This window comes from Bos indicus, chromosome 13 (assembly GCF_029378745.1).
Source record: "Bos indicus isolate NIAB-ARS_2022 breed Sahiwal x Tharparkar chromosome 13, NIAB-ARS_B.indTharparkar_mat_pri_1.0, whole genome shotgun sequence".
Taxonomy (NCBI): domain Eukaryota; kingdom Metazoa; phylum Chordata; class Mammalia; order Artiodactyla; family Bovidae; genus Bos; species Bos indicus.
Window position 1 is genome coordinate 61,409,705 of NC_091772.1, and position 27,661 is coordinate 61,437,365.

The window sequence follows — 27,661 nt, forward strand, 5'->3', positions numbered from 1 at the left end:
TATATGAGCCCAGGACAGGATAAAGACCACAAATGGTCACAGGTATTGTGGCTGCTCATCATGAGGGAGCCAAGTCACAGACTTTGGGGCTGGAGGGTCAGCCACTCAGTGCCGCCCAGCCCCAACCCTGCTGGGCATCTCTCCTGATTACATCCCTCCTCTCTCTCTCTCCCACTCCCTGCTCCCCTTTCCTCTGCCTTCCTGGGAAACCCCCTGAGAAAGTCCCCAGCAGTAGAGAGCCTCATGTGGGACATTTATATCCGGGGTCCCCTGCCCCTGCCATTCAACCCCACAACCACACCCACTCTACATGGAACCAGGCGTCCTGGTATTCAGCTGCCAACCATCCAGCAGACTGACCCTCATCATCACACTGGCTTTATTGGCCCTGAGAGCCACAGAGTAAATCCCCAGGGGGCCCTGCTTCCCCTCACCCCCAAGTCTGTCCAGAGGCCCTAGGGCTGGCTGAGTGTTCACCGCTGCAATCTTGGCTTCCTGTCCCAGCTGTCGTGAGCTTGCCAGGCCCGCATCCTTTGAGAGCTCCCCAGATCCCAGAGTCAGGCTCAACCTGGAGGGCGTAGTTGGCAGGGGCTATGCAGGGACGGCCTGAGGCCGGCTGGCCTTCACTCAAAGAAGAACATTCCTGGCGTCCGGTACAGGCAGGGGGTCAGCCCCAGTGGGTAGCTGGAGCTTCCCTGGACAGGGAAGCTGCCTGCAACCCAGGGTTCCTTGGGGTCAGCTGGCAGGGGCAGCGGGGCCCGGAGGGAGGCTGGAGGGGTGGATGGTGCAGGGGAGGGGGCTGCTGAGGCCAAGAGGTGCTCCAGTCCTGGGTCAGTCCCCATGCAGAAATTCAGCGCCTGCAGCCGGCACTGGTAGCTGCTCCCGATGGTGGCCTCGGGGGTCAAGATGGGTGCAGGGGCTTTGCTAAACCCCTCAGCCTCAGAGAAGCTGGTGGGAAAGCCAAAAGCAGGGCACGAGGAAGACGAGGTGGCCACAGGGAGCTCCCCTGGGCCTGCAGCCTTGGGAGTGGGCATCTCCTTGGCCTCTGAGGGTGTCTGAGGCCTGGCATCGGTGGTGGCCGGGCACATGCTGGCTGGCAAGGCCCCCACCAGACCCCCACAGCTTAGGCCCTTGGGTTCCAGTGGCTCCGGCGGGAATGGGCACTGTCTGCTAGCTGCGACGTCAGGGGCTCCTGGGTCCTGGCTGGTGGCTCGGAGGGGTCCACGGCGCGCTTTGGTGGGGCCCTTGGTGCCCTCAGCACCTGCCCGTCGGGTGAAGCGCCGGCGGCGGCGCAGAAAGCTGCCATGCTCAAACATGTCATGGCAGTCGGGGTCCAGCGTCCAGTAGCTGCCCTTGCCCGGCTTGCGGTCATCGCGGGGCACCTTGACAAAGCATTCGTTGAGTGACAGGTTGTGGCGGATACTGTTCTGCCATCCCGGCCGGTTGTGGCGGTAGAAGGCGAAGCGGCCCATGATGTAGCGGTAGATGCCGCTGAGTGTGGCCCGCTGCCCTGGAGAGTTCTGGATGGCCATGGCGATCAGGGCGATGTAGCTGTAAGGAGGCTTGGTTGGCTCGGCCGCAGGGGCCAGGGGCCCGGGTGGGGGTGGCTGCTGCATGCTGGCCGGGCTGGCCGGGCTGGCCGGGCTGCCGGAACCGCTGAGGCCAGGCACGGTGTCCAGGGCTGGTGTCCGGCACAGCCTGCCCAGGCTGGTTAAAAGGCCCACTGGCCCAGCCTCCCAGCCTGGAAAGGCAAAAAGGGGTGGGCCCGCCAGGCTGCCCTCCCTTCCTCCCGCGTTCCCCTCCCCCCAGGCCCAAGAGGGGCGGGCAGGAGAGGCCAGGATTGGGAAGCTGTGAGCAGCTGCCCAGGGTGAGGAGACATGGGAGGGAAGGGACTGAGACCCTCAGCCCACATGTGCTGCCTGGTGGTGGTGGTTGAGGACGGATGGGATGTGCAACTGGGCGAGACAGAGACAAACAAAAAGAGATCAAGGCAGAGATAGAGAGAATGAAGAAAGGAAGGACAGAGACGAAGAGAGGTGGGGACATAATAGGGAGACAGGAACACACAGGAGACAGAGGCAGAGACAAGAGACAGCAAGTAGACAGCAAAAGGGGAGACACAGAGCCAGCCCCATACACGTGCGCACGTGCACAGAGCACAGAAAAAGAATCACTGAACAAGAGAAAGAAAGAAATCCACAAAGATAGGATGAGGGAGACACACACACACACACACACACTCTCAGGAGAGAGGAGAGGTAGGATCTGTGAGCTCAAGCACAGGGAGCTTTGTGAGAAGAGCCTCAGGGCCTCTTGAATCCCCACCTCTGGTTTCCTCTTTCTCCTTTCCTCCTCTTCCCAGGCCCGTGATTCTCTTTCTCCTCCCCGAAGTGCAGAGCACTCGGGGTCACACTGTTCCCTGCCCTTCTAGCACTGGGGTCTGCAAGACGTGGGCACCTGGGGTGGTCATGAGAGCCAGCCCAAACTCGGCTTGCTGGGCGCTGGCGCCCTCTAGTGACTAGAATGGGGAGGACAGACCTCAGGCCAGAGACATCCCCCTTCCAAGAGGCTCTCAACCAATTCTCTGGCAGAGCCTCAGTTTCCCATCTCTAAAATGGAGCTGATGACTCTGCAGTTGTCCAGGCGGTGGCAAAGCTTACACAGAATCCAGTGCTCTTTTAGAGCCTGGCACCGAGTAAGGGTTTGGGCATGACAAGGACTGTCACCTTGAGCTGAGTTTCTCTGATAGCTGCAGCCTTAGGCTGGGGGTACAGTGAAGCCCAGGACAGTCAAGGCTTGTGAAGGATGAAGCAACCTCCACCGTGCTCTCCCAGCCCCAAGCAACCAAGTCAGCCGGCACCTCCTGTGCGCCACTGACATGCCAGGCCAGCTCCCCTCCCCTCTCGACAATTACTTCTCAGACCAACTCTGCTCCAGAGGCCCTCATAGGTTCTTTTGAGTAGATGAGGAATCTGAGGCTCAGAGAAGTTAAGTGACTTGCCTGACACCTAGTGAGAGACCAAAGCTGTGATTTCAACTCAGAAGTCTGGAACTCCTTAATATACTACTCCTTCTGTGAGGGGCAGGGGTAGAGGACAGTTACCAGGCCACCACTGGAAAACAGGTTTGTGACCCCCAAGGGAATAGGGACCATGGTTTGCTCTATCCCCAGTGTGCAGCATTTGCCTGAAATGGAGTAGGTGCTCAATAAACATTTGTTGAATGAATTTTAAAAACAGTGATTTGACTGACTTCTGTCCTTTGCGGAGTCACACAGTTTCTCCTCTGTAAAAGTGGCTTATTTATATATCACTGAAAAATTTATTACATTGCCATCTGTAGGGGAACTCCTATAAATAAAGTCAGAAATCAGAAAAGGTAAAAGGTCTGATATCTGGGGTAGAAAACAGTGACTTTACTGACAAGGCAGGGTCACTGCCTTCATGGTGGAGGGGGTTCCCTCCCTCCACCATTCTCAAGGACTCCCTACAACTCACATTTTGCAAAAATTGGTGGGGCTTGGGGATGGGATGGACTCCTGGCACCCACTTAGGTTCCTATCCTAGGCCTGCCTCGGTTTCTCCAAAGTCAGTATCTACAGGTGGCGGTCTAGTGGTTAGCATTCAAAGCCCCAGGTTCAGGTCAAGTCCTCTGTTTTGGGAGCCCCGACCCCCACTACTTCTTACCCCCTCCAAAGAAGAGAGACTTGTGGCAGGTGGAAGGAGGGTCTGGAAACTCAGAACCCCTCAGAAGTGGGACAGTTCTGTTACTGGTTGGGCTTCAGTCTAAACCATACCGAGGGTCTAATTATTAGTAAACTCAGCCCCTGCTCCTTTTTTTTGGCCAGGCTGTGGGGCTTGCAAGATCTTAGTTCCCCCACAAGGGATCCCTCCAACCTGGGCCCCCAGCAGTGGAAGTGCAGAGTTCTAACCACTGGAGCACCAGGGAACTCCCAGTAAACTCAGCTTTAAGCAAACTTTATAATGGATCAAGTGCAGTTAGAGTCCACTTTAGGTACTTCCCTGGTGGCTCAGATGGTAAAGCGTCTGCTTACAATGCAGGAGACCCGGGTTCAATCCCTAGGTTGGGAAGATCTCCTGGAGAAGGAAATGGCAACCCACTCCAGTATTCTTGCCTGGAAAATCCCATGGACAGAGGAGCCTGGTAGGCAACAGTCCATGGGGTCCCAAAGAGTTGGACACGACTGAGCGACTTCACTTTCACTTTTCACTTTTAGGTAAACCAGTGTAGGCATGTCTGACTCTTAACAAAAAGATCAAGCCTTGTTTCTGTCCTAATTGTTATTTCTGGAGCCTCAAGATTGAGTTTGATTTCCAAGCCTGATGCCTCAGGTCCAGCTGTCTATCTCTGCGCCTGATTCCCAGGCTCCAGCTTGGTGGCTGAGTGGTTGAAGGTGGTGACCGGCTCCCATTGTCCCAACCTATCTTAAATCCCCTGGCTCAGTTGGTGCAGGACTAGGGTGGGATCTATACCCTGTGGGGAGTTGCTTTAGTGGGTATGGTAGGAGGAAGAAGCCGCTTAGGGCTGACTCAGCTGTGTCAGCAGGTGATTGATGCTGTCAGGGATGCTAGGCTGGGAACCTGCCACCCGGGCACCTGGCCGTGGATCTTCGAGTGCAGGAGGAGCTCCCTGGCGAAGACTGGCTCCACCTGCGGGGTGGGAGTGAGGTGGAGGAATGAGCCAACCTTCTCCTTACCCACCCACTTTGTTGGGGGGCGGGGAGTGACAACCCATTTCCACGTGCATTTTCACACAGGAGGTCTTCCAGATCAGAGGTCATATGGCAGGTCAGGGGTAGAGCTGGGACTGGAGGGAGCAGTGAGAGGCTATTTAGAGGGGCTGGGTGGGGGGTGGTTCTCCGATGGAGCGGAAAGTGACTCACATGGGCCATAATGAGCCGCTCCTCGGGCTGGTCCGGGGGCCCCGGGTACTCCTCACCAAAGCACAGCCGGATCTGGTATTCGGGCTCCGGGCAACCATCTTGTAGGTGGGCTCGCAGTTCTATGGGCACCAAGATGGTGGGGTCTGGGGTCGGGGGATCCCATCTGGTGCCCACTTTGTGCTCATATCCCCTGACCATGTCCTGTAAATCCACATCCCCCACGTGCCCAGGCCCACTTCCACATCCCTATGCCTGTCTCATGTCTCACTTCTAATTCTCAGGCCCTGTGCCTTGTGCCCTAGGCTCACTATCATGCCCACTGCCACTCACCTACGCCTATCTTGTGCCCAGTGCCCCAATGCCCACCTTATGCTTAATGCCCTAAGACAACACGTGCCCAAGTCCTAGGCTTCTGTCCCACACCCAGCGTCCCAAGTCCGCCACAAGCCTACACCTCCACCTCCTACAGGCTCATGTCCGTATTCGTTCCCACTCCCGGTGTTTCTGGGTCATGTCCTTTGTTTCCAGGCCCATCCCAGGCCCAGAATTCTCAAACCCATGGGCCGGTTGTCGCGCTCTTACCCGCGAGGAAGCGGCGCGTGTCGAGCAGCTGGCAGGTGCGCTCGCGCTCCAGTTTGTTGGGCTGCGCGCGGTGCGGGGCAAGCGGGCCGCGCCAGTACACGCGGCCCTGGCAGAGGCGCTTGGCGAAGACGCCCTCGGGCGCCACCCACAGCAGCACGCCGCGCTCCAGGTGGGGCAGCAGGCGCCGCAGCACGTGGGCGCTGGCCGGCGGCTCCGGGAAGCGAACCTGCGCGACCCTCGGCGGCGGCCCCAGGAGTCGCTCGGCGGCCGCGGTGGCCGCGCGCGGGCTCAGGCTGCAGCCCTCAGCCGCCAGCGCTGTGGCTTCGCGCACCAGCTCTGCGCGGTAGAAGAGGCGCACGTGCAGCCAGCAATCTGCGGGAAAGGGAGCGGGCGCTGGCTCCCTCTCCATCCACACAACCGGGCAGGGGACCCAGCGGTCCTCCCGGCCCCCACCTCAGGAATTTTTGACACTCTCTCCCGTTAAGTGATAATAATTCTAGCAGTAGTGGTGGTGGTAGTATATAATTACAGCTTCCAGTATAACTACTTTCAACGGATACATACTTGGAACTACCAGGATGGAACTGGTAGTTGAGCTTCAAAATCAGAGTTTGGAGCCATCAGTACAATGGAGGCATGATACTGCTGCCCTCCTAGCCCCAGTTTTTGGAATTCTAGGAGCTTCTTCCCAGCAAGGATTTTAGTGCTGGAAGAAATAATAATAATAGCAACAACAACAAAACAGCAGGCTCCAGTTAGCAGTATGCTCAGTGGTTAGGGCTGTGGGCGCTGCAGCCAGGCCCTTGGATTCTAATCTCTCACTGCCACTTAGGAACTGTGGCGTCTTAGTAACTTTCCCAAGGTTACTGTGTGGCCTTGGGCAGGGTTCTTAATCTCTGTGTCTGGCTTCTGCATCTGTAAAATGCCAGGAATGGCAGTATCTATCTTACAGGGCTGTGGGGAGACTTAGAAGGATGCCTGGCATAAGCTAAGCCCTCAACAAATGTTCGCTCTTGTTATCTGGAGTCTGCATGGGTGTTTTGGGTGGGAGACAGAGGCTATTTGGCTTCAATCCTAGGCCCTCCTCAGTTCTGCACAGTGGTCAGAGGAGAGGGCCTTCCAGTTCCTTACCAGGGTTGCTGAAATCCTCAGACGGCAAAGGGCTCCAGGGGTGGACGGGATTCTGTGCCTGGTAGCCTGGGGAAAGAGAGGAAGCAATAAGGCATTGTCTCACCCTGGGTGCCTTTACCCCTATATCAAGGTCACAGAAGAGGCCAGGGAGGGGGCAGGGTTGGGTGAGGAGACCCAGTCCTTACTGTGGTCAGCCAAAGGGCTTGGGAGCAGGAAGTTCTGCTGGGCTAGCCTGGAGGGCTGCTCCTTGTCTTTATCCTCTGTGACTAATCCGGATCCATCCTGAGCATTGGGAGGAAGGGTGGTAAGGGTAGGAGATAAGACCTGTGGGCCACAGGAGTTCCCAGACAGTCTGCACTGGGGCAGATGGAGGTCTGGGCAGAATGGAGGGCAGCTGGGGTTAATAGGGACTTTGAGGTTTCAGAGCTGAAGACTCTTTTTCCCCACAGAGGTAAAGAGAGTTGATGAGGTTTTTGGAGATAATGGGGTCAGAGATGAAATTCATTGTGGTAGGGAGAGAAGTGCTAGGAGTGAATTAGGAGATGGAGTGACAGAGATGGGGGGCACAGAGCGATGGATGGAATGGGGCACTGGGGACAGTGGGATGAACCAGGCTAATGGGGTGATGGGATGGAGCAATGGACCATAAGTGAAGGAGGAGATGTGTCGGGTGGAGTAAGACTGATGCAGACAGTGATGGAGACAGAGATGATGGGAGATGATAGAGAGCTAGAAGTGATGAAGGTGAAGGGAATACAAGGGAACTAGATTTGGTGGCATGAGTGGGGACATACTGATAGACCCAGTGATAACAGGGGAGAGGCGGTGAAATGGGAGAAAATAGGATTGATGCACATGAGGGATGGAGGTGAAGGTGATGGAGACAATGGGACAGAGATGGTGGAGTTAAGGAGAATAGAAGGAAGGAACTGAAAGTGATAGCAGAGATGGAGTAGAGGCAGGAAGCAGAGCTGATGGAGGGATGGGGACAACGATGGCCAAGACCTGATGGAGAGGATGAGGTGATGCACTGGAGATTGTAGCGGGGGTGGCACGGGTGCGAGGTGACTGGGTCGGCAAGGCTGCAGGGGCTAGAAGGACACACTGACCTGCTCTTCGGTCCTGCAGGCTGGCTCTGTCACTCCTCCAGGGGGCTTCTGCTGGCTCTGAAGAATGCCCTCCTCTTTACCGGGAGCACAAGCCCTGGTAACTGGATGGCACAAGAAATAGTCTGTGGTTTCCTGGGCCCCAAGGTGAATCCCTTCAACCTTGTCTGAGATGATCCCAGCTCACTGCATGATCTCAGGCAAGGCCCGCCTCTCTCTGGGCCTCAGTTTCCTCCTTTTGGAATGGGGAGGTAAACTGTAAGCATCCTTCTGTGTTTACCAGCCCATGATTTTAAGCTCAGTAAGTTCACTCTTTCCCATTTTACAGATGGGCAAGGTGGAGTCCTTATTGCCTAGAGAGCCATTCTAAGCTTCTACCTCCAGGGGGCAGTATGGTACCTGGGTCGTGGGCACCATCAGACAGGAGCCGGTAGACCTTGTAGGGGTTGGAGATGTCCAGCTGGCTGCGCTCAGGTACTTCACAGAAGTCAGCACTCTTGTTGAGGGCACAGCGGAGCCGTGTCTTCCAGGTAGAGGGATCCTCCTTGTCAATGCCCTCTAGGTACTTGCCCTTGTATATGGCCCAGGCCTGAGGATAAGCAGGGGAATAGGGGAGGAATGACCTGGGAGACAGGGCTGGTGCCATGCAAAGGGATGAGGACTGCCTTGGCTCCACCCTTCTGTCTCTTTCTCTGCCCCTAGGCTCCTCTGTTCCTCCCTCCCTCCATCCAACATTTATTTCTTGAGCTCCTGCTCCTTGAGCAAGCTCAAATTATAGACTGAAGGGGGAGCAAGACAGACATCCCTGTTCTCAAGGAATGCAAGTCTAATGGGAGAAGGCAGCTGCAAACAGCTGAAAAGAAATAATTATATTCCAAATTATGGATTGTGAGAAATAAAAAAATAATACAATGGGACAAAAAATGATGGCAGTGATCTGCTAGCTGCTGCTGCTGCTGCTAAGTCGCTTCAGTCGTGTCTGACTCTCTGCCACCCCATAGATGGCAGCCCACCAGGCTCCCCCATCTCTGGGATTCTCCAGGCAAGAACACTGGAGTGGGTTGCCATTTCCTTCTCCAATGCATGAAAGTGAAAAGTGAAAGTGAAGTTGCTCAGTCGTGTCCGACTCTTAGCGACCCCATGGACTGAAGCCCACCAGGCTCCTTCATCCATGGGATTTTCCAGGCAAGAGTACTGGAGTGGGGTGCCATTGCCTTCTCTGGACCTGCTACCTGGAGAGCCATAAATAAAATCTGCACCTACTGCACCATACAAAGTGGACTCCAGATGACCAAAAAAACAAAAGTAAGGTGAAACCATAAACCTAATAGGAGATTATGTAGGAAGAAATCTTCTAGGGGGCAGATAATGTTTCATAAACAAAATTTTGAGGGCATGAACCATAAGGCAAAAAATTTGCAAAGTCTGAATCAGCAAGGGGATAAGATCTAGAACATATGGGAACTCCTGCAAATCAAGAAGAAACAGAGAACAACCCCAAAAGAAAAAAAAAATCTTATCAAAGAACACCAATGAGTGGTTTACAGAAGAGGAAACCAGTAGCCCACGAGCGTAGGAGATGTTGTGACTCATTAGTGCCACAGAAGTGCAGATAAAAGTATGAGATATCACCTGTAAGCTTACAAAATTTAGCCAGTTGGCTAAGCCAGGAGTTGGTTGGGATGTGGACACTGTTAGTGGAATGGGGGCAGAGTTTCTGGAGGGTACTCAGGCATGCCTAGTCCAGTTAAGTAAAAGCATAGCCTGTGACCAGAAATTTCAGTTCTCAAGGAATTCTCACAGAAGCTCATGAGGGGACCAGATTCACTGCAGAGTTATTTGTGGTTCAGAAAGCAAATTTGTGTCCATCCCTGGGGAAGTAGATGGGTGTGTGTGTGTGTGTGTGTGTGTGTGTAATAGATACCCACTGTAGAGTCTGTACAACATCTAGGAACAAATTAGATGGACAGAGAACAAGAATGGATCTTCAGAGCTGACCCAAAGCTGACCCAAAGTACTTGAAATCAAAGTAAGATACAGAATGAGACCTACAACACAAGATGATGTACATAAGGACACACACCAAACAGCAATGCCCACTTTGCAAGAACACATATAAATCAAAGATACTCATTAAACACATTAGAATGACTGTTATGGTTGTTGTTTGCTGTTCAGTGGCTCAGTCGTGTCTGACTCTTGCGCACTGTAGCCCACCAGGCTCCTCTGTCTATGAGACTCCCCAGGCAAGAATACTAGAGTGGATTGCCATTTCCTTCTCCAGAGGATCTTCCTGACTCAGGGACTGAACCTCTGTCTCCAACTTGGCACTTGGGAAGCCTGACTGTTATGGTAGAGGGACTAAATAAATAAAAAATAGGAGGGACTGCTTTAGAGAGGGTTATCAGAAAAGGCCTCTTGGAGGAAGCAGCATTTGGGCTGAAGCCTGATTGAAAAGAAGGAAGGAGTCTGACAAAGAACTAGGGGAAGGCTGTTCTAGGTAGAAAGAACAGCGAGGGCAAAGGTCATGGGGGTGAGCTGGATTTCAAGGAAGGCCAGTGTGGAGCAGAGAAGTCAAAGGGGAAGACAAGAGATGTCTTGCTCAAATTGATCACATTCAGGAATCAGTGGTGGACGGGGGTGGGGGGTGATTTAACCGATAAATCGCACTCAGTCATTGCTCTTGGAGATCCCAGGCTTAGTGGGACACCAGACAAAAGCCACACTTCCCATGTTGGTGTCTCTTGCCAGTGGTGAGACCTTTAAGGCTTGATTTTGCGGTCCGTAAACTGTGCTAATAATACCTAATCTCACGTGGTTGTGGCAGGTGTAAGCTGAGTGGTCTGGGTAAGATGCTTAGCACAGCAGCTGGCACACAGTCCGCACTTGTTTACTGCAGAACGTGTTCATAATATTCATGATGCTCTAACTCAAAGGTAACCTGGGCTGGAGGCTCGGGGAGCTATCACCAAGCTGAGAGAGGGATCTTTGGGAACATTGCTGTGCCCCCCCAAGCACACAGAGTGGTGCTTGGCACACAAGAGATGCTCAGTAAATATTTGTGGGATGGACTGAATTTGGCCTTAAAGGATGAGTAGGAAATTGCCAGGTGAAGTGATATTCCTGGCAGGGTAACAGCTTGAGCAAAAGCGTGGCATGAAGCACGCAGGGGACAGTGAGCAGCCTGGTATGACGAGCTGATGTGTGTATGTGAGGGTGTGTATACAGTTGATTCTCATTACTCATGGTACTTGTGTTTCCTAAAATTTACAGAAACACTGAGTAAGGGAACACTGAACTATCGCTCCTAAAGGAAATACAAGGCTAAGTCCTTGTCAGCCTCTGGTACATCAACTGGTCAATACATCCTGTTTATCAACTAGTCAATACATAACCTTGTTTTATGTGTATTTCTGTTGAAAGACACCTTATTGAATATAAACTGTTGATTCATTAACAGTGAACTTATGGCCAACACCACTATAACTAACATCTGAAAGGAACTTACTTTATACAGGTATTTTCTCCAAAAGGCATATCACAGCCTTCCTGTGCTCAGGAGTCCTAACAAAGCTTCAGCACTGTGTGGGCTTGGGGGTCATTTTAGACAGTGAAATCACCAAGAGAAAGCACAAAAAGTATCAAAAATGTGGTACTAAAGATTGTCTGTGAAAGAATACCTGTGAAAGGACAGTAGAAGAGCTGAAACTAGGGTTGTCACCTTGTTCAGCTTCTGCTGGAAATGTGCATACTGGTGACCCAGTTTTTTGTTTTTTTTTCATTCTGTGAATGACTGCAAAAGTACCTTGAATATCAATCAGGGGATTACACATAATTTCAGCAAGTAAGAGAATTTTTCAATATGCTATCTGTGAAGAAAGAGGATCTACTGCATGTGTTGGGGGAAAGAGAAAGAGGAATTAAGGAAGAAGACAGACTGAAGCTGGATTATGAAGGCCAAGCATTATCCTGTGGGCTTTGAGGTACCGGGAGGGCGTGAAGCCAGGGGGTCACATGTGTGTGTCACTAGTGGGTTGAAGGATAGATCAAAGCACCCCCAAAGAGGGACAGGAAGGGCTAGTCCACAGAATCTCCCACTTCTGAACAGCACACAGCCTTAAGGTACAGGCCAGGTAACCACCTGTTCGACACTCAATGAGTTCCTTCTGTGAGCCGGGCACTGCGCTCAGGGTCACAACCCATGGGCAGCTGGAGGAGGCAGAGTCATACAAGGCACTTGTAATTCATAGGGAAAGTTGTTCAATGGAGGAAACAGAAGGGATCAGGGCTGACTTGGGATCAGAGCTTCCTCAATGCTTTAAACAAATGAATACATCAGGGGAGGCTTGTCTTCAGTAGGGGATGTTTATGCTGAGCATGATGGGAGTTGGCCGGTAAAGGTGGAGAGGGTGTTCCAGGCAGGGGGAACGGAATGTACAAAGGTCTCCCAGTGAGAGACACAGGAACCATTTGGAAAGTGAAAGAACTATCTGGCTGGGTCTGAAGTTGGGGAGGGAGTGGGGAGAGATGGACAGAGGCCAGAGAGGAGCAGTTCGTGCAGGGCTTTGAGGTCCTGGTAAGGAGTTGGGACTTAATTACAGGAGCAACAGGGAGCCATGGAAGGAATCTGAGGAGGGGAGTGCAGAGGCAACATTTACATTTAGAGTGATCCCTCTGGAGGACAGAGGGGAGAGCCAAGGGACGGGAAAGCAGGGCACTCAGTTGTCCTGGTGAGAGATGGTGGGAATGGATCCAAGTAGATGGCTGAAAGAGCGGTTCTGCAGGAAGAGCCAAACACCTTGGTGATGGGTTAGAATGAGATTGGAAAAGAGGGGAGCAGCCAGGGTTCAGGTGCCTGGCTCTGCAGTCTGGGTGGCGGGTGATGCTATCTCCCATTTTGAAAAGTAATTTCGCAGCGGGGAGCTGACAAGTGTGGTACCGAGGAGGTGCTGAGTTTGAGAGATCTGGGAGTGCTAGACTAGCAGGCTTGGGGCTTGGAGGGGAGGCTGGGAAACACTGGGCTCCATCCTGAGGCTGTGTAAGGAGAGTGGGACACCAGGAGGGAGGCCCAGGAGGGAGTGCTGCGAACACCGAAAGAGCAGGAGAGGGGATGGAGGCTGAGAAGCAGGGGCCCGGAAGGCAGGAGGAGAACAGGTCAGGGTTGGAGTGGAGTGGGCACACAGAGATTCTGGGAACCAAGGGAGACTGTTTCAAGGAGGAGAAGGGGGCCACTAGATGCAGACCAACTGAGGGGGGGGGGTGTCTAAGAAGATGATAGCAATGGCATTCTTAGAGACAATTAGAGACATCAGCAGGAGAAAGAGAAGCCAGGCTGTGGGGAGAAGAGGAGCTGAGGGGTTATAAGTGAGGGCGTTGATGATCAGAAGGCCCTTTCTAGATGCTTTACACTCTGTGAAAGTAGAGGGGAGACCAGAGAAGCAGGAGCTGGAGGTAGCTTGGTGTTTGGGATGGTGGCAGTGGTCTGGGATGTGGCTGTTTGCTTATTGCTCATGGAAGAGATTCGAGTTAAAACCTTGATGGGAAAGAGACAGTTTGGAGGAAGTTAATGGTGACTGAAGAAAGATAAGGCATTCCTGGAGGAGGTCCCTGAGAAGGGCTGGGCTTGGGAAGCACAGAAAATGTCCCAAAGTTGCTGGGGTTAACAGTTTAGGGGTGGGAAGTGGAGGGAATTTCCACCCATGGCAGTGGTATCTAATTTCCCCAGGAAGAGGGTGAAGTACCCTAGCGGGTGAGGATGGTGCAAGTCATGCAGCGCTTGGCTAATGCTCTTTTAAGAGGGTGGGCTTCCCAGGTGGTGCTAGTGGTAGAGAACCCTCCTGTCAATGCAGGAGACATAAGAGACTCCTGCATTGATCCCTGGGTCTGGGAAGATCCCCTGGAGGACGGCATGACAGCCCACTCCAGTATTCTTGCCTGGAGAATCCCATGGACAGAGGGGCCTGGTGGGCTACAGTCCATGGGGTGACAACACTGAAGAGCTGGACACACTGAAGCGACATAGCAGGCACCCAGGGGAGGGTCTCCCATATGTAGAAAACATTATCATCAACCTAGAGACAGCCGAGGTTAAGGGCTGAACGAGTGGCCGGAGGTGGCAGCGCATCAGGTCGCTCCAGGCGCTGGGACCGTGTGCATACAGAGCCCTCCGGGAACCAAACCTGGGACCCCCGCCCCCACTCCCTTACCCTGAAGAGCGCAGCGTCCTGCCGCACCTGGTAACCCTGCTTGGCTGCGTGCTTCCAGGGGATGCGGAAGAGGGTCTTGCCTGCGTCCTCCCAGCGCAGCCCCGCATAGCGCCCGCTCTCGATCTGCGCCACCAGCCATTCTCGGAGGCGCAGGGGACCCCCGGCCCCCGCCATGGGTCGCCGGCTGTCGGAGACCTTCCCTTCGTCCCTCCGCCAGGGGTCGCCGGCCATAGGGGAACGCAGTGCTCCGGGGATCAGGTCTGGGGCGTGCGGGTGACCGAATCCCAGGGCGACAGGGGATCGCGCTCCAGGGCCACCTGGACAGCGCGGAGGCGGCGAAAGCGAAAGTCTGTGTGGGAAGTTTCGCTTTCCTTTCTGCTCCCTGGAGGCCCTTTCGCCCCACCCTGTATCGCCTGGCCTGGAGGGCATCAGTCCTTACACAGCGGGCAGCCTGAAGTGCCGTGGGAAGCCAAGACCCACTGGAGGGTAGAGGGTGGAGTAGCCCCGGGTTCTACCGGTCCCTGGAGCCGGACGGGGGCGGGGGGCGGGGGGCTGGGGGGGGGGGCCGCGGGCACCCAGGGTGTCCCTTGCTCCATCCCTGCACCTGTTTTCCTTTCTTCACAGCCTCCGGGAAACTTAGTCTCTTTCCAGGACCAGGACTGAAGAGGTGGGAAAAGCATAGTGCCTACCAAACTAACTCCTGGCAAAACTGGGAGGCAGAGACTGGTTTAAAATGCACACTTCCAGCCTCCAACCTAGACCTGCAGAATTAGATTTCCTGGGCAAGAAGTCAGGGAACGTGAATTTTAAACAAGTCCCCCATGGGATTCTGATCCAGGTGATCCATGAGCCACCCATGGAGAAATATTTCCTTAAATACTGGGAGTCCCCTTCTTCTGACCACTCCCCGATATGCTTGCTTGGTCTGGCTTTCCTGCAGTGTCTCAATTGCTCACATGTCTCAACAGCATGTGAGATGTGTAAAATTACTGATTTTGTCATTAGAAGACTGAGGTCACCCAGTTAGTGCCTGGGGGAGCCAGTATCTGAATCCGGGACTCTCTGCCCCCCGAGTCCAGGAGCCTCAACAGTGTCCCACACGGCCTCCCAACAGCTGTACCTGGAGTTTATATAGATTCCTGGTGGGGTCTGTGATACCAACCGCCCACCCCACCCCACCCCACCCCACCCCCACCCCACCCCACCCCACCCCCACCAGAAGTATATGCAATTTTTTCATCTCTATATTTTTTCTGGGTGGCGCTAGTAGTAAAGAATTCACCTGCCAATGCAGGAGATGTAAGAGACAAGGGTTCAATCCCTGGGTCAGGAAGATCCCCTGGAGGAGGAGGGCACAGCAACCCACTCCAGTATTCTTGCTTGTAGAATCCCATGGACAGAGCAGCTTGGCAGGCTACAGCCCACAGGGTCACCAAGTCAGACATGACCGAAGTGACTTAGCACGCACGTATCTTTCATTAAACTGTCAAAGGGGGATTGTGATATGAAAAAGGTCAAGGAGCTCAGACTGCTCCACGCTGGCTGTGTACCTGGGTAAACTGAGGCTCTGAGAGGGAGAAACCAGCCCTCCCTGCAGCCAGCACTGAGCAAGATGGGGGCCAGCACTGACCAGAGGCTGGGCACTGTTCCTCGTGTGTACCTGCCAGGGAGCTTTCCTCATGCTCCCCACTCTCTGTCCTCATATGGCAGCAGCCACCCAGTTCTGACCTTTCTACAGTCACAGCCAGGATTCAAACTCGGAACTGCAGGGCTCCAAAGCGGCACAGAGAATTTCAGATGGTTAAATACAAGAGTAATACTTGAATCTAAACAGGAGTCTCGATTGTGTCAGGCAATCTCTTCATTTTTTTCAGGGCAGGGGGCAGAGTCATAGTAACGAGGAGGATGGGGTCCACAGCCTGGATTCCAATCCCAGCCCCCCACCCCCAACTTGCTAGCTGACTATCTTGGGCACCAAGATGGTCAGTTTCTTCATCTGTCAAATAGCAAAGCCTACTTCATAGGGCCACTTGCAGATTCCATGAGATGCAGGTCCAGTGTCCAGCACATTGCCTGACCCACAGAGAGTGCTCAATAAATGAGTGATAATATTATTGCGGTTGTTGAGCCAGAGTGTGGTGAAGGTAATGATGAGGGGGGGTGGGGAGCATCATGAAGGACCTGGAATATCCTATCAAGGGGTTTTGTTTTCTCCTAGAGATGGCAGAGATAATTGTGTGTGCTCAGTTGTTTCAGTGTGTCTGACTCTTTGTGACCCCAAGGACTGCAGCCCACTTGGTTCTTCCTAGCAAGAATATTGGAGTGGGTTGCCATGCCATCCTCCAGGGGATGTTCCCAACCCAGAGGTCCAACCTGCATCGCCACCCCTGAGCCACCAGGGAACCCCAGAGGGCGATGGGGGCTTTTAAATAGGGCGCGACACCAACAGAATCACGAAGATGTTTTGAACCCTTCGGGTGGTGGCACCACTAACCAGCCAGGAGGACCACAGGCTCCCTGCACTCTGGTGAGTCCTACCACCCCGCTCTCCATACACCCTCCTACCTCAGGCCTCTTCAGGTACTGTACCCTCTGCCTGAAATGCTTCCACCAACACAGCAAAGCAGCTGTTTATTTGTTTATCCAGGGTCTTTCCCATCAGAATGTCAGCAACATGAGTGCAGAGGTTTGCTCACTGCTGTGTCTTCAGTGCCCAGCTCATGGCCTGACACACCATAGGTACTCAATGAACTGTTGTTGCGTGAATGCCGAGGAGGAGGTGGGGCAGCAAGTGAAGGTTATTTCATCCATCTCCCACCCCCAATCCTGGAATCTAGGCCTCCGCCATCACCCCCAGGTCTCGGTGCATCATAAGAACCCCTGTACAGGTGATTATTAGATTACAGAAATTTCAGATCCCTCTTAACTCTAAGTTAATTTTAGTTTAGGAAAAATAAGCTCAGGTGACCATTGTTCATCCTCAGCCAGTCTGCCGCTATCTTGGGCTGCCCTGAGGCCCTCCCTTCTCAGTGCTCCCCTGGCCTTTAAACTCTAAGTGGGAAGGGTCATTCCCAGTAGGTGGGGGTGGATCCTCCTGGCCAGTAACCTTCAAGACCAGAAGGAGTTGCTTTTTAACAACCGTCATGGGACACAGACTGTCCAGGGTCACATCCAGCTTCCCCTACTCTGGCTGTGTGTCCTTGGACAAGCTGCCCGACTTCTCTGAACTTGTTTCCTCCCTGAGGATTAAGTGAGCTCATTCAAGTAAAAAATCAGGCATGAGGGAGGTACTACTTCTATACCTTTACTAGCTAGGATTTGTGGATAGGGAAAGGAAGGGAGCTGGGGAGGAAGAGGTGGGGTTCAGGGAGGACAGGGGCTCAGCCAGGGGGCAGGGGGTTCAAAGAGAAAGAGGAATTGGGGGCCTTTTCAGGAGACCAGGGCTCCAGGGAGAGAGAGCTGTGAGGATAAAGGAAGCGGAATTCAGCCCAGCCCACTGCAGTGCTGGGAAGATGGCAGGCTCCTCAGGCCGTAGGGGATGCAAACTTCCTCCCATTCTTGTTTCCTGCAGGCGTCAGGAACAGCGCCCCCTCACCTTAGCTCAAGGACTGAATGACTGGGAGACGAGATCAGACCGGCAGCTTCTGCGTCTCTTTAATATCCTCCAGGCCCATTCAGCCCTCCCCCTCACCCATTCCCACTCCCGCCGCCTTCAATGGGGCGGGGCGGGGGGGAGGCGCCCTCCCCCAGCCCAAGGACTAAGGCACCAGGTGGCTGCAGCAGGCCGGCCCAGACACAGAGCCACACACACAGATGGAGGACACACGGACTGCGGACGCAGACAAGCCAGGAGGGCAGAGGGGCAGGGGCAGGGATCAGGCCGCCGCGCGGCTCCCACGGGCGCTGGGCCCCTCCTGAAGGCCGTGAGAAGCCCGGACGATCCCAGAAGGGGGACCAGTCGGGAGGACGAGGGGCGCCACGGCGGGGGCGGGATCCTCATTTGCTGCCTTTGCGGGACAGACACCGCGGGAGGCAGGAGAAAGTCTGCTTGACGCGCGCCAACAGCGGCAGCGGCCGGTGGGCCTCCCGGGGCGAGCGCGGCACCAGGCGCTGCAAGGTCCCCTCCGAGGCCGTGGAGTTGGGCGCCGGGGAAGCGGCCGCGGTCGCCGAGCCCTGCCGGCAGCGCTTGCACAGCGGCAGCAGCGCGCGCACCTCCTCCTCGTCGCGGAAAGGGCTCTCGCCGAAGCGCTCCTCCAGCTGCCGGCGAAGCTGGGGCGGGAAGAGGGGCGGGGTCGGTCCCCGGCCCCGGGTCCCCTCTCCATCCTTAGACCTTCCGCTCTTTTACTAGCTCCCCACACCTTGCTAAGCCCCTCCCCTTCCTGAGCGTCCTCTTAGCTTCCCTTGGGGTCTCCATCCCCCTCAGTGAGCCCCCTCTGCCTCCGAGTCCCTTCCCTCTCCCTGAATCCCCTTCTTCCCCTTTGACACTCCAACTTCCAGACCTACTGAAGTGACCCCTCCACCTGCACAGTGGGGACCACACTAAGCCCTCCCCAGCCTGCACAACTCGCCTCTTTCCTAATACAGCCTTGCAGACAAGTTTGGGAACCAGCCTGGCTTCCTACACTGGCTGCTTCTCTCTCTCCCTTTCTCATCTCTTGTTCCGGGGAGAGGGGAGGGTTGCCTCAGTCCCTGACATCTCCACGTGTCATCTGCCCAGTGGGCACAGGAGAAGGTATTGCTTTGGCCTCCTCAAGGACCCAGGGGTGGAGTAGGGACTGGACAGGTCTCTCCAAAGGAGCCAGAGGCTCAAATGCCTTCAGGTTCCAGGCAGGCAGAGTGGGCATTGCTGGCACCTGGCCAAATTGAAGGGTCCATAATCTGGCCCGCGGGTATACACATCCTAAGTTAAAAAGGAGAAGGAAACCTCTGGCTGTCCAAACAAAATACACCTAGGGGCTAAGTTAGCTCAAGAGCCACAAGTTCAAGACCTCAGAAAAATCTGCCAGGTCTGAAGCACAGGCAAAATTCTTTCCAGTCAGTGCTCAGCTCAAGTAAGAAGTCTCGCACCCCTGCCCCAGCCCCTGCCCCTGTTGTTGTTCAGTTGCTCAGCTGTGTCAACTCTTTGGAACCCCATGTGTAGCCCGCCAGGCTCCTCTGTCCTTGGGGTTTCCCAGGCAAGAATACTGGAGTGGGTTGCCATATCCTCCTCCAGGGTATATTCCCAGCCCAGGGATTGAAACTGCGTCCCCTGCATTGGCGGATTCTTTACCACAGAGCCGCAACCCCTACCTTCCGGGAACTGCCCCAGCCAAACTCCTCAAGCTGCTGCCTAAAGCCTGGGTTGGGGTTGGCAATGGGCCGGGTGGCCTTGATGGCTTCAAGCACGTCCCTCCAGCTTAGCCCCGTCACAGTCATCACATACGCCGTCACGATGGTGGTGCTTCGGGAGATGCCTGCAAAGCTGGGACACCATACCCCCAAGACTTCAGGTTAGGCCCGGTCTCCTCTGTGTCCCCCAGGCACCGAATCCACACTCAGCTCTCCCACCTTTGCCTCCTGAGCTCCAACTACAAGGAACCTGCCAAAACCTGTCTTCTCACATCCAAGCCTTTGCCTTTGCTGTACCCTCTGCCTGGCATTCACCCACAACAAAGGCCTGAGTGAAACATCACTTCACTCAATCATTCAACACATGTTTCCTGATCATCTGTGATTTTTCAGGTACTGGGGATATAGTTGGGAATAAAACAGACATAGTCTCTGCCAGCCTGGGGCTTATAAGATGGTTAGGAGAGACAGACACTAACCAGGGAGACAATTTCAGGTGGTGATAATTGCTTTGAAGATGAGTCCAGGGGCTAGGAAATGGTATAGGAAGAGGGATTCATCTAGTGGAAGGGATATGGAGGATTAGGGAAGGGGTTCCCAAAGAAGTGACAACAAGCTGAATTCTGAAAAATGGGTAAGGATTGTTAAGAATATTCCTGCAGTGTACAAAGACCATGTGAGTGGGATCCAGATGGACTTGAAGAATGGAGAGATGACCAGTGAAGCTGAAGCAAGGAAAGGAGAGAGGGGGAGAGACAGGCTAGAGGAGGTGTCCCTATGGCTCAGGCAGACCTTCCCTGAAGCAAGCGTGGTGAGAAGTCATGGGATGAATGACATCTACAGGGCCAGGAGGTCCTGGGAAAACTCAAAAGGTCCCATCTCCCAGCCTGGGCCTCCTCACTGCCCTATACTATAGCCTCCAAGGCTGGAGGGGAGGAGAAAGAGCCGGAACTACTGGAGGATGCTGAACTACCTGCATGACTTCACCTATTCCTCCCAATAACCCATCAGGTCAACAGTCTGTCCCCCATTTTACAGATGAGATAATTGAGTCTCAGGGAGAAACAGCTATCTGGCCACAGCTGGGGAGAGTGTCATCCATCAGGCTGTCAGATGAATGGTGGACTGTCAGGCATGGTGACAGGCTGCAGAAGCCCGATCACAGGCTGCACTCCCCGAAGGATGAGGGTGTGTTCAGGATGGAGGACACTCACTCACTTCCCCTCCCCCCACGCCCTTCCTAACTCACCAGTGTACAAGGCAGTTTCCCCCATTGAGGCGGCAACAGTGGATGAAGTTGATACATTCCTTGAAGTGCTTTTTGCTAGAGAAGAAAGCAAGAAAGTACTGAGTGTTGGGGTCGGGGGGCACAGGTCTCCAAGAAGCTGTCCCCCCCACCCTCCATTTCTGGGATGGCAAGAGACAGACAAAGAGCCTTGGGCCCTCAGGTCAGCTGACACGTGAGGTGACTAGGGGCCGATGCTGCAGTACAGGTGGAGAAGTGTGTGTGCAATAATGGTGGCATTTCAGATGGTGAGAGAAGCCTTAGATGAAATCCCACCACAGAGGCAGGAGCACCTCCTCAACGGGTCCTGTGGATCCTGTTTTCATGGAGGATTCATCTGGATCTTTCAAGGAAATGGGCGGGAGGAGTCCCACCCCTCTGGGGTCTACAATCAGAGCACCTGGGGACAACAGCCAGCAGTGGGGTTGGGAGCAAGATTCCCAAGGGTAAGGAGTGTCTGTCTGGGTCCCCCGCAGGCTGGGGGCCCCTACTACTAGTAACACAAACAATCTTTGCTTTTTGAGCCCCCGTTACACACCAGGCCCTGTCCTAGAGCCTCAACCTGTACCATCTGATCCTTGAAAGTCTCCTTGATGATGAAGATCCCCACACCCCACACATCCATTTTTCTCTCTCAGAGAGGGGAAGTGATTTGTCCAAGGTCACACAGCAAGTAAACGGCAAAGCCTGGCCTGAACCCAGATTCCTAACTCCAAGGCCAGGAACAGGCTGAGCCTGACCCTTTCCAACCCTTGAGGGCATCTGAGCCTGAGGGACAGGGTGCTTTCTCCATTCATAGGTGAGGACACTGAGCTCTTCTGGGAGGTTAAGGCTTGGCCAGCGGCATAGGCAAGGACATGGCTGAGAATCAAAGCAGTCTGGGAGACCACCTGTGCTGGGGTCCCCAGGACAGCTCTGGGGCCTGAGTCTTCTCTGTCTTCTCTCAGGCCACCTCCCACCTCCCCTCCTCCCACCACAGGAGGCAGCTGTCCTGTTTGTCAGCCCGTCCAGAGGAACTTACATGGGTACCTCAGGGGCGTCGGCCACTGAGATGCGAAGGTAGGTTATGTCCTGCAAGCACAAAACACACATGGGCAGTGGGCAGCCCTTGCCTGCACCCCCTGACCCCAGCCTGGGCCTCCCAAGCACCTCGCGACCCTAGGCCAGTTCCTGCCCCTCTCTGGGCCACTGTTGTCTCTGCCCAGAGGATAGACACCTTCTCTGAGAGCCTCTCAGGTCTGACCACCTATGGTTCCAGAACCTTCTGAGGAGATAGTATCTTAACCCCATGGGTGGCTTGGGCATCTGCCAAAAATGGGCCCAGGGACTTTTTATTTAACAGCTGGGAAAGGGTCACTTAAAGTGACTCCCCTCCATGTGAGGATTACAAAATTACACAGTAAGAAGGGCAAAGTAGATTTTATTATCTTGAAAAGAAACAAAAACTATGAAGATAAGCTTTTAGTTCATGAACTGTGGTTATAAACTCTGTGCATGCTAAGTCACTTTAGTCGTGTCCGACTCTTTGTGACCCCATAGACTGTAGCCTACCAGGCTCCTCTGTCTATGGGATTCTCCAGGCAAGAATCCTGGAGTAGTTTGCCATGCCCTCCTCCAGGGCATCTTCCCAATTCTGTACTAATTATTAAAATAATCAAGTATGAATTGTCAGTAATTTCTCCAACAAACGTGCTCTGATATCATACCCAACCTTCACACAAGATCTTAAAGATGAGTTCTGCCCACATTCCAAGAGGCACTTTTCTCAAGAACCTCTCTTCGTCCTTTGATATTCAAATGGCTCTTTTCAAGGGCCTGGCCCACCTCCAGCCAGTGACTAAGGGACCCCCTGGCCAGGTCCTCATCTGTTAGTGGCTTGTGTGAAATTCCAGCCCTTCTCTATAACTCATCTTCCCCAAGGTCACTAGAGCCTGCATCTTTTGCAAGGTTTGCAATTTCAGTTTGCAACACAATTGGCCTTGAACTTCCTGGACATTATCAAACCCTGACTGGTAAATTTTGTGATGGATGGAGAGGGAGATGCTGGTGAGGAGAGGGGAGGGCTGTGGGAGCAAGGACTCATTTTGCCAGCTATCATTTCATTAGTAAATATAGTCATGCCTAGACAGCTTCCCCAGGCACTGTAGTGACTGCATTCTCCAAATACTCCAAAACAAGCCTCTCCTATAAAGCAAAAGCAGACTCCACTGACCTGGAAATTTCTTCTTCAAATGACACTGAGAACCAAAGATTATCAGAGGTTGCTCTTAGAGACCATCAAATCTGACACAAGGGGAAACTCAGGCCCAGAGACGGGGAGGACCCTGCCCAAGGTCACAGAGCAAATCTGTGACAGAAGCTGGTCTGGATCTCAGGTCTCCAGGGCCCCTTTCCACCCAGTGTTCCTTCCCTTCAGTGGGTGACCCAGACGCTAACAGATAAGAAGGAAGGGGCTCTGTTGATAGGTTGAGAATATGATTAACTTTGTTATTATATCAGCTAAAATTTATTGAGTACTTATTATGTGGCTCTCAACAACCCAGTGGGGGTAGGAACTGTTATAAAATCCCCCTTTTTCAGACAACTGAGGTCTGGAGAGGTGAAGTCCTGGGCCCAAGGTTCCAGAGAGAATGTGGTAAAGATATGAATTCAGACCGCTGGACTCCAGCACGTGTGGCCTGGATTTCTGCCTTTCCTACTCTAGGTCATAACCCTTACCCTGTTTTTTCCAGGACTTAATACCAGCACCAACCCTCCCAGTGGAGGCCAGTGTGCAAAACATCTTCACCATCTCGCAGCTCCCTGGGGACAGACAGGGCTGAGGGATCAGAGACCCAGATGGGTAAAATCATAGCCCCAGGTCACAAGTGAGATGCAGAGCCCGGAATCATCTATTCAGCTGGACAATGGGAAGCCCCTGTGAGAACTCAGCTCCTTAGCCAAGGAGCTAAGCTTCCTGGATGTGTGGCCTTTGGCAGGGTACTTTACCACTCTGGTTCTCAGTTGCCAAAGAGGGAGCAAGTAGGGATGCTAGTGGAAAACAGATCAGTTTTTAACCAAATGAGTTAGCATGGCTCAGGAAGGCCCATGTGCCAGAATAGGACCTGGCACGTAGTTGGTACTTGATAAATGGGTGCTGTGGGGGTGTAAAGCACCCCTCCCCCGCTATGCACACAGCCCTGGGGTGGGGGTAAGGCATACCTGCAACAGAGGCTGGGGTGACTCATGAATGGAGATGATGTGTGTGATCTTATTCCGGCCTAGCTGATCTGTGTCTTTGGCATCTGAAAGAAACAGGATGTCTGAGCCAATCTGGCAGGTGTGATTTATATGTTCCCGATGGTCAAGTGAGGCAGGAGCTCACCGCCCTGCTCTCCTCCTGGTCCCTCCCTCTCCACCTTTGCCCACCCTCCACCAGCACCCTGCTCCTTCGCCACCTCTTGCCCCTAGCATGACAGGGGCATACCCCTGTCATACCCCTAGGCTTCAGTCTTACCACTGGGGTACCCACAGGTAACAGCTCAGCACCTCCCCAGCTTTGTCCCCCCATTCTTCCCATCGCAAACACCCTTTCCTGGCATATTCTTGACCAGGCAATTCTACTTTTAGGAATCTTGACTACAGAAGAATGAACTCACACGGAAAACTGTGTGGGAGAAGACCATGTTCTCTTCTTATGACCGTGAACACATCAGAAATAGTTAAAAATGGGAACAACCCAAAAAGGGACTGGATAAATAATGGTATATTCATACTTGAATACTCTGCAGCCACTAAATGGATCTCTACGTGCTGACGTGCAAGGAAGTCCACAAAATATTAAATGCAAAACACAGGCTTCAGAATAGCATGCAGAATAGACTTCCATTTTTTGTTTTAAATAGTGTATCTGTATTTATAAAGTTAAATGAAACATGACCCAGGGAGATGCTCCCCACAGCTCTCAGTGACCATCACTAGGGGCTGGATTCCCAGCGTATGAAGATCTTTTATCATCAAAGTAAATAACACTCTATCTCCGCTCCATGCCCACTTCATCATCCACCACATTGACTGTTGACTATGTGCACACTTGGCTGAGCGTGGCACTGTGGGGTCAAGTTCATGACCCCTGCCCTCATCAGCCTACATACTTAAAGAGGATTCAGACCTTACTTACCAAATATTCAGAAGTCGATGTGGTGTGAACTGCTGAGGAAGCTTCCAGGGAGGAAGGGACTAGGGTTTAGGAGAGGGGGAGCCCCTAAGCCCAGGGGGGACAGGAGTAGGTGGAGAAAGCTCTGTCCCAGGCAGATGTCCCTCCCTCCCCGAAGCTTTCTCTGACTCCACTGATGGAAGTGACTTCTCCTGCCTAGGGTCTCACCAGCTCCAGACCAGCCTATGTCTTAGCACAGGTCTGGGACAGGCAGAGTGCCGTGGCCTTGGGACAGAGTGGGCAGTGCTCACCAGTGAAGTTTCTGAGGTAGACTCCAGTCTCTAGAGACCTCTCCTCTGAGGAGGAGGTTGTGCAGGGAAGTGTTCCCAGCTTCCCAGCTAGAAGCAGCACCTCTAAACAGACCTCAGCCCAGAACCTCAAGACCCAAAAAACCCTTAGAGGCGGGGGTAGGCCTTGTGCTGAGGCAGACGCTGAGGCTCCCAGCAGGTGCAGGCCTGCCCAGGGTCCAGTGTTCTGAGCCCTTTGCACTGGAGCCGCCCCTCCACCCTCGTCCCCCTTAGACGTCATGAGTTCTTCCCTGCTCCCAGCCTGGCATCACTTCCCTGCCCCCAGCCCCATTCCTGAGCATGTCCAGGGTGCGTGGGCCAGAGCATGAATGGTGGACACAGGCCTGGGACAGGGAGCATGCCAGGGCCTTGGGACAGAGTGGGCAGTGCTCACCAATGAAGTTTCCGAGGTAGAGTCCAGGAAGTACCTACAGGAGAGACAGGCAGGGCGTCAAACGGGTAGGGGTGCATGACAGCTCCCCTTAGACTCGTGAAGAGTGTCTGACCCTCAGGACTCAAGGAGCAGAGTCCTCTCTCCTGTGGGCCTGGACTCTCTGTGAGAGGGGTCTAGGGAGGGCGGCAGAGGCAGGCCACCAAGGTATGCCAGCTTGGGTAGGGGGAGAGGAAGAAGGAGCAGGGCACAAAGACCTAGGGAAAGAGAGTGGGAGGAGCACAGGGGAGGGGCGAATGGAGAGGTGGACTTGGCCGGTAGCAGGTAGGTGATGGAGAATTCTGAGGAGGCGGTGGGAAGTAGGGACAGGTGGGGAGTCAGGCAGAGGCATGGGGGTGTGGGAGTCGGGGTGGGGAAGGATGGAGAAACAGCACTAGAGAGTCCAGGGGGACAGAGACAAGGCAGACAGAGACACATGGAGTCAGAGAAAGGGACTCAGGGAGAGATAGAGCCTAGGGTTGACAGAGAGCCACAGAAAGACACAGCAAGAAATACAGAGTCACAGAGACACGGAGACACAGTCAGAGAGAGAGAGAGAGATACAGCCCCAGAGAGACAGACATTGAAGTCTGCTCGTAGAGACCCGGGGAGACGGAGAAACACACACACACAGCCAGCCAGAGCCAGAAGGTCAGAGGCCGGCGCCCGGCCGGAACTGGGGGCGGCCAGGGGCGGGCTGCGCCATCTCGGCCCCCTACCTTGGTCATACCATTCCCCATGATCCCAGGCACGGGGTTCCGGGAGCACCCCAGCTCGCCACCCGCTGAACGCAAGGGTAACAGCTGCCCTGACGGCCCGGGCCCGGCGCCTGCAGCCTGGCGGGGATCGGGGGGCCCGGCGTCCGCAGCTCGGCCCAGCTCTGCCCAGCCGCCGCCGCCGCCGCCGCCCCCCCCGGCCAGGGAGGGAAATGCTGGAGCCGCCTCGGCCGCCACAGGCTCCTCCTACCCGCTCGGTCACGTGGGCCGCACCCCCCCAACCCGTGGGTCGCGGTGGGGGGCTGGACAAAGCCCCAGTGTGCCGGGCCCGGGGCCCGCGGGACAACGACAGCTTGTTGGGGCCGCGTGGGGCCTCCACCTCCGGAGGTGGGGGGTGGGGGCGCTCCCCCAACCCTGGCACCGTCAGGCTCGGGGAGGGGACGGCGGCGGATGGGGGCGGAGAGAGCCCCCCAGCCGCGGGGCCCAGAGACTCGGATCCCAGTTCCGGCTCGGCCCGGCCCTCCCTGTGGGGCCCTGGGGCAAAACGCCGGGCTTCTTCGGCTTTGTCGGTTTTCTGGTAGAAACGTGACGGGGGCTGGATTTGGATCGCTGCTGCTGCTGCTGCTGAGTCGCTTCAGTCGTGTCCGACTCTGTGCGACCCCATAGACGGCAGCCCACCAGGCTCCCCATCCCTGGGATTCTCCAGGCAAGAACACTGGAGGGGTTGCCATTTCCTTCTAGGGGTCCTCTGATCTTCAGATTCTGTGTGAGGCAAGAAAAGTGGGTAATTCCTTCCTTTTGTACACCCTCCTGCCCCGCCCCCATGCAGGCATCCTACCCGCCAGTCATCCTCCTCCCCGTCTCCTGCAGCTGGTCCGTCCTCCCCTCCTGCACTCCATCCATTCACTGGTCCGTCTGTCCATTCATCCAGTCATCCTCCCGTCTCTTCCTCTCATACACTTGGGCCTCTGAGGAGGGTACCATCTGGGTCAGCTTTCCTGGGACCAGGCATAAGTCTACTTAGGAGCTCCCATAAATCAGAGGTACATGTGAGGAGGGAGATGAGTGAGCCTTATGGTCATCTGGGTCCTTTGAAGTAAAGGAGACTGCAACAGGGTGTAGTTAGAGGCAGGAGTCTGGAAAGGTGGGTATGGAGACCAAGGTTCCAGGCCCTATTCATTCACCTATGACCTGTGCAATGACCCTGGGCAAATCCCCTTGGGCTCCCAGCTACTAACTGTATGTCTCAGTGTGTTACTAAAGCTGGAGAATGCGAAATAATTGAGAGCACACACTTCCTAGGGGACTGAAATAGTAACCGCTAAACCAGCTCTGCTCCTCCAGCAGTCACCTGCCCCTCTCCACCTACAGTAGTAGGTGACTGCAGCAGGAAGGTGGGGACCGAGTCCACGGAACCTGTTTGAAATACAGTGACTGGAGGAAAATAAAAGTGTTTCTTTGGTATTTCTTTCTTCCTCAAATTCGCAGTGTA

The 27,661-nt window shown here is 54.3% G+C and overlaps 3 protein-coding genes across 9 annotated transcripts; all 3 read right to left on the minus strand.

Annotated features, from left to right (window-relative positions):
• Positions 1 to 362: 362 nt before the first annotated feature.
• On the minus strand, positions 363 to 4,550 carry FOXS1 (forkhead box S1). Its single transcript, XM_019972228.2, has one exon. It carries the CDS (start codon positions 1,614 to 1,616, stop codon positions 624 to 626), a length of 993 nt encoding a protein of 330 aa, XP_019827787.2. The 5' UTR covers positions 1,617 to 4,550; the 3' UTR covers positions 363 to 623.
• Positions 3,396 to 14,396, minus strand: LOC139176056 (interferon regulatory factor 4-like). Its single transcript, XM_070801464.1, has 8 exons — positions 13,929 to 14,396; positions 8,122 to 8,311; positions 7,726 to 7,826; positions 6,802 to 6,898; positions 6,617 to 6,682; positions 5,486 to 5,857; positions 4,904 to 5,022; positions 3,396 to 4,670 (listed from the first exon to the last, which is right to left on the minus strand). Exons 1-8 carry the CDS (start codon positions 14,355 to 14,357, stop codon positions 4,560 to 4,562), a joined length of 1,485 nt encoding a protein of 494 aa, XP_070657565.1. The 5' UTR covers positions 14,358 to 14,396; the 3' UTR covers positions 3,396 to 4,559.
• A 3,161-nt stretch (positions 14,397 to 17,557) lies between these two features.
• On the minus strand, positions 17,558 to 26,921 carry DUSP15 (dual specificity phosphatase 15). 7 transcript variants are annotated; one of them, XM_070801465.1, is made up of 7 exons: positions 26,184 to 26,921; positions 25,418 to 25,451; positions 23,743 to 23,825; positions 21,563 to 21,612; positions 20,506 to 20,580; positions 19,218 to 19,389; positions 17,558 to 18,197 (listed from the first exon to the last, which is right to left on the minus strand). In XM_070801465.1, exons 1-7 carry the CDS (start codon positions 26,898 to 26,900, stop codon positions 17,925 to 17,927), a joined length of 1,404 nt encoding a protein of 467 aa, XP_070657566.1. In that variant the 5' UTR covers positions 26,901 to 26,921; the 3' UTR covers positions 17,558 to 17,924. The 7 variants fall into 7 exon arrangements, 6 of the variants coding, with proteins under 6 accessions (XP_070657566.1, XP_019828265.2, XP_070657568.1 ...); XM_019972706.2 differs by having other exon boundaries at positions 26,173 to 26,343; XM_070801467.1 differs by lacking the exon at positions 21,563 to 21,612 and having other exon boundaries at positions 26,173 to 26,349.
• Positions 26,922 to 27,661: the final 740 nt, after the last annotated feature.

Bases quoted from the DNA above. Each gene is read 5' to 3' on its own strand.
- FOXS1 (XM_019972228.2), bottom strand. From the start codon at position 1,616: ATGCAGCAGCCACCCCCACCCGGGCCCCTGGCCCCTGCGGCCGAGCCA.
- LOC139176056 (XM_070801464.1), bottom strand. From the start codon at position 14,357: ATGCCCTCCAGGCCAGGCGATACAGGGTGGGGCGAAAGGGCCTCCAGG. The intron at 6,683-6,801 runs GTAAGGACTGGG...CTCTTTCCCCAG, and splicing joins AAGCCCTTTGGCTGACCACA to GCTACCAGGCACAGAATCCC. The intron at 4,671-4,903 runs GTGAGTCACTTT...CCCACCCCGCAG, and splicing joins AGCGGCTCATTATGGCCCAT to GTGGAGCCAGTCTTCGCCAG.
- DUSP15 (XM_070801465.1), bottom strand. From the start codon at position 26,900: ATGGCAACCCCTCCAGTGTTCTTGCCTGGAGAATCCCAGGGATGGGGA. The intron at 23,826-25,417 runs GTGAGCACTGCC...TGTTTCTTTCAG, and splicing joins CTACCTCGGAAACTTCATTG to ATGCCAAAGACACAGATCAG. The intron at 18,198-19,217 runs GTAGGGGTTGCG...TTCCCGCCCCAG, and splicing joins GCTGGGGCAGTTCCCGGAAG to CTTCGCCGGCAGCTGGAGGA.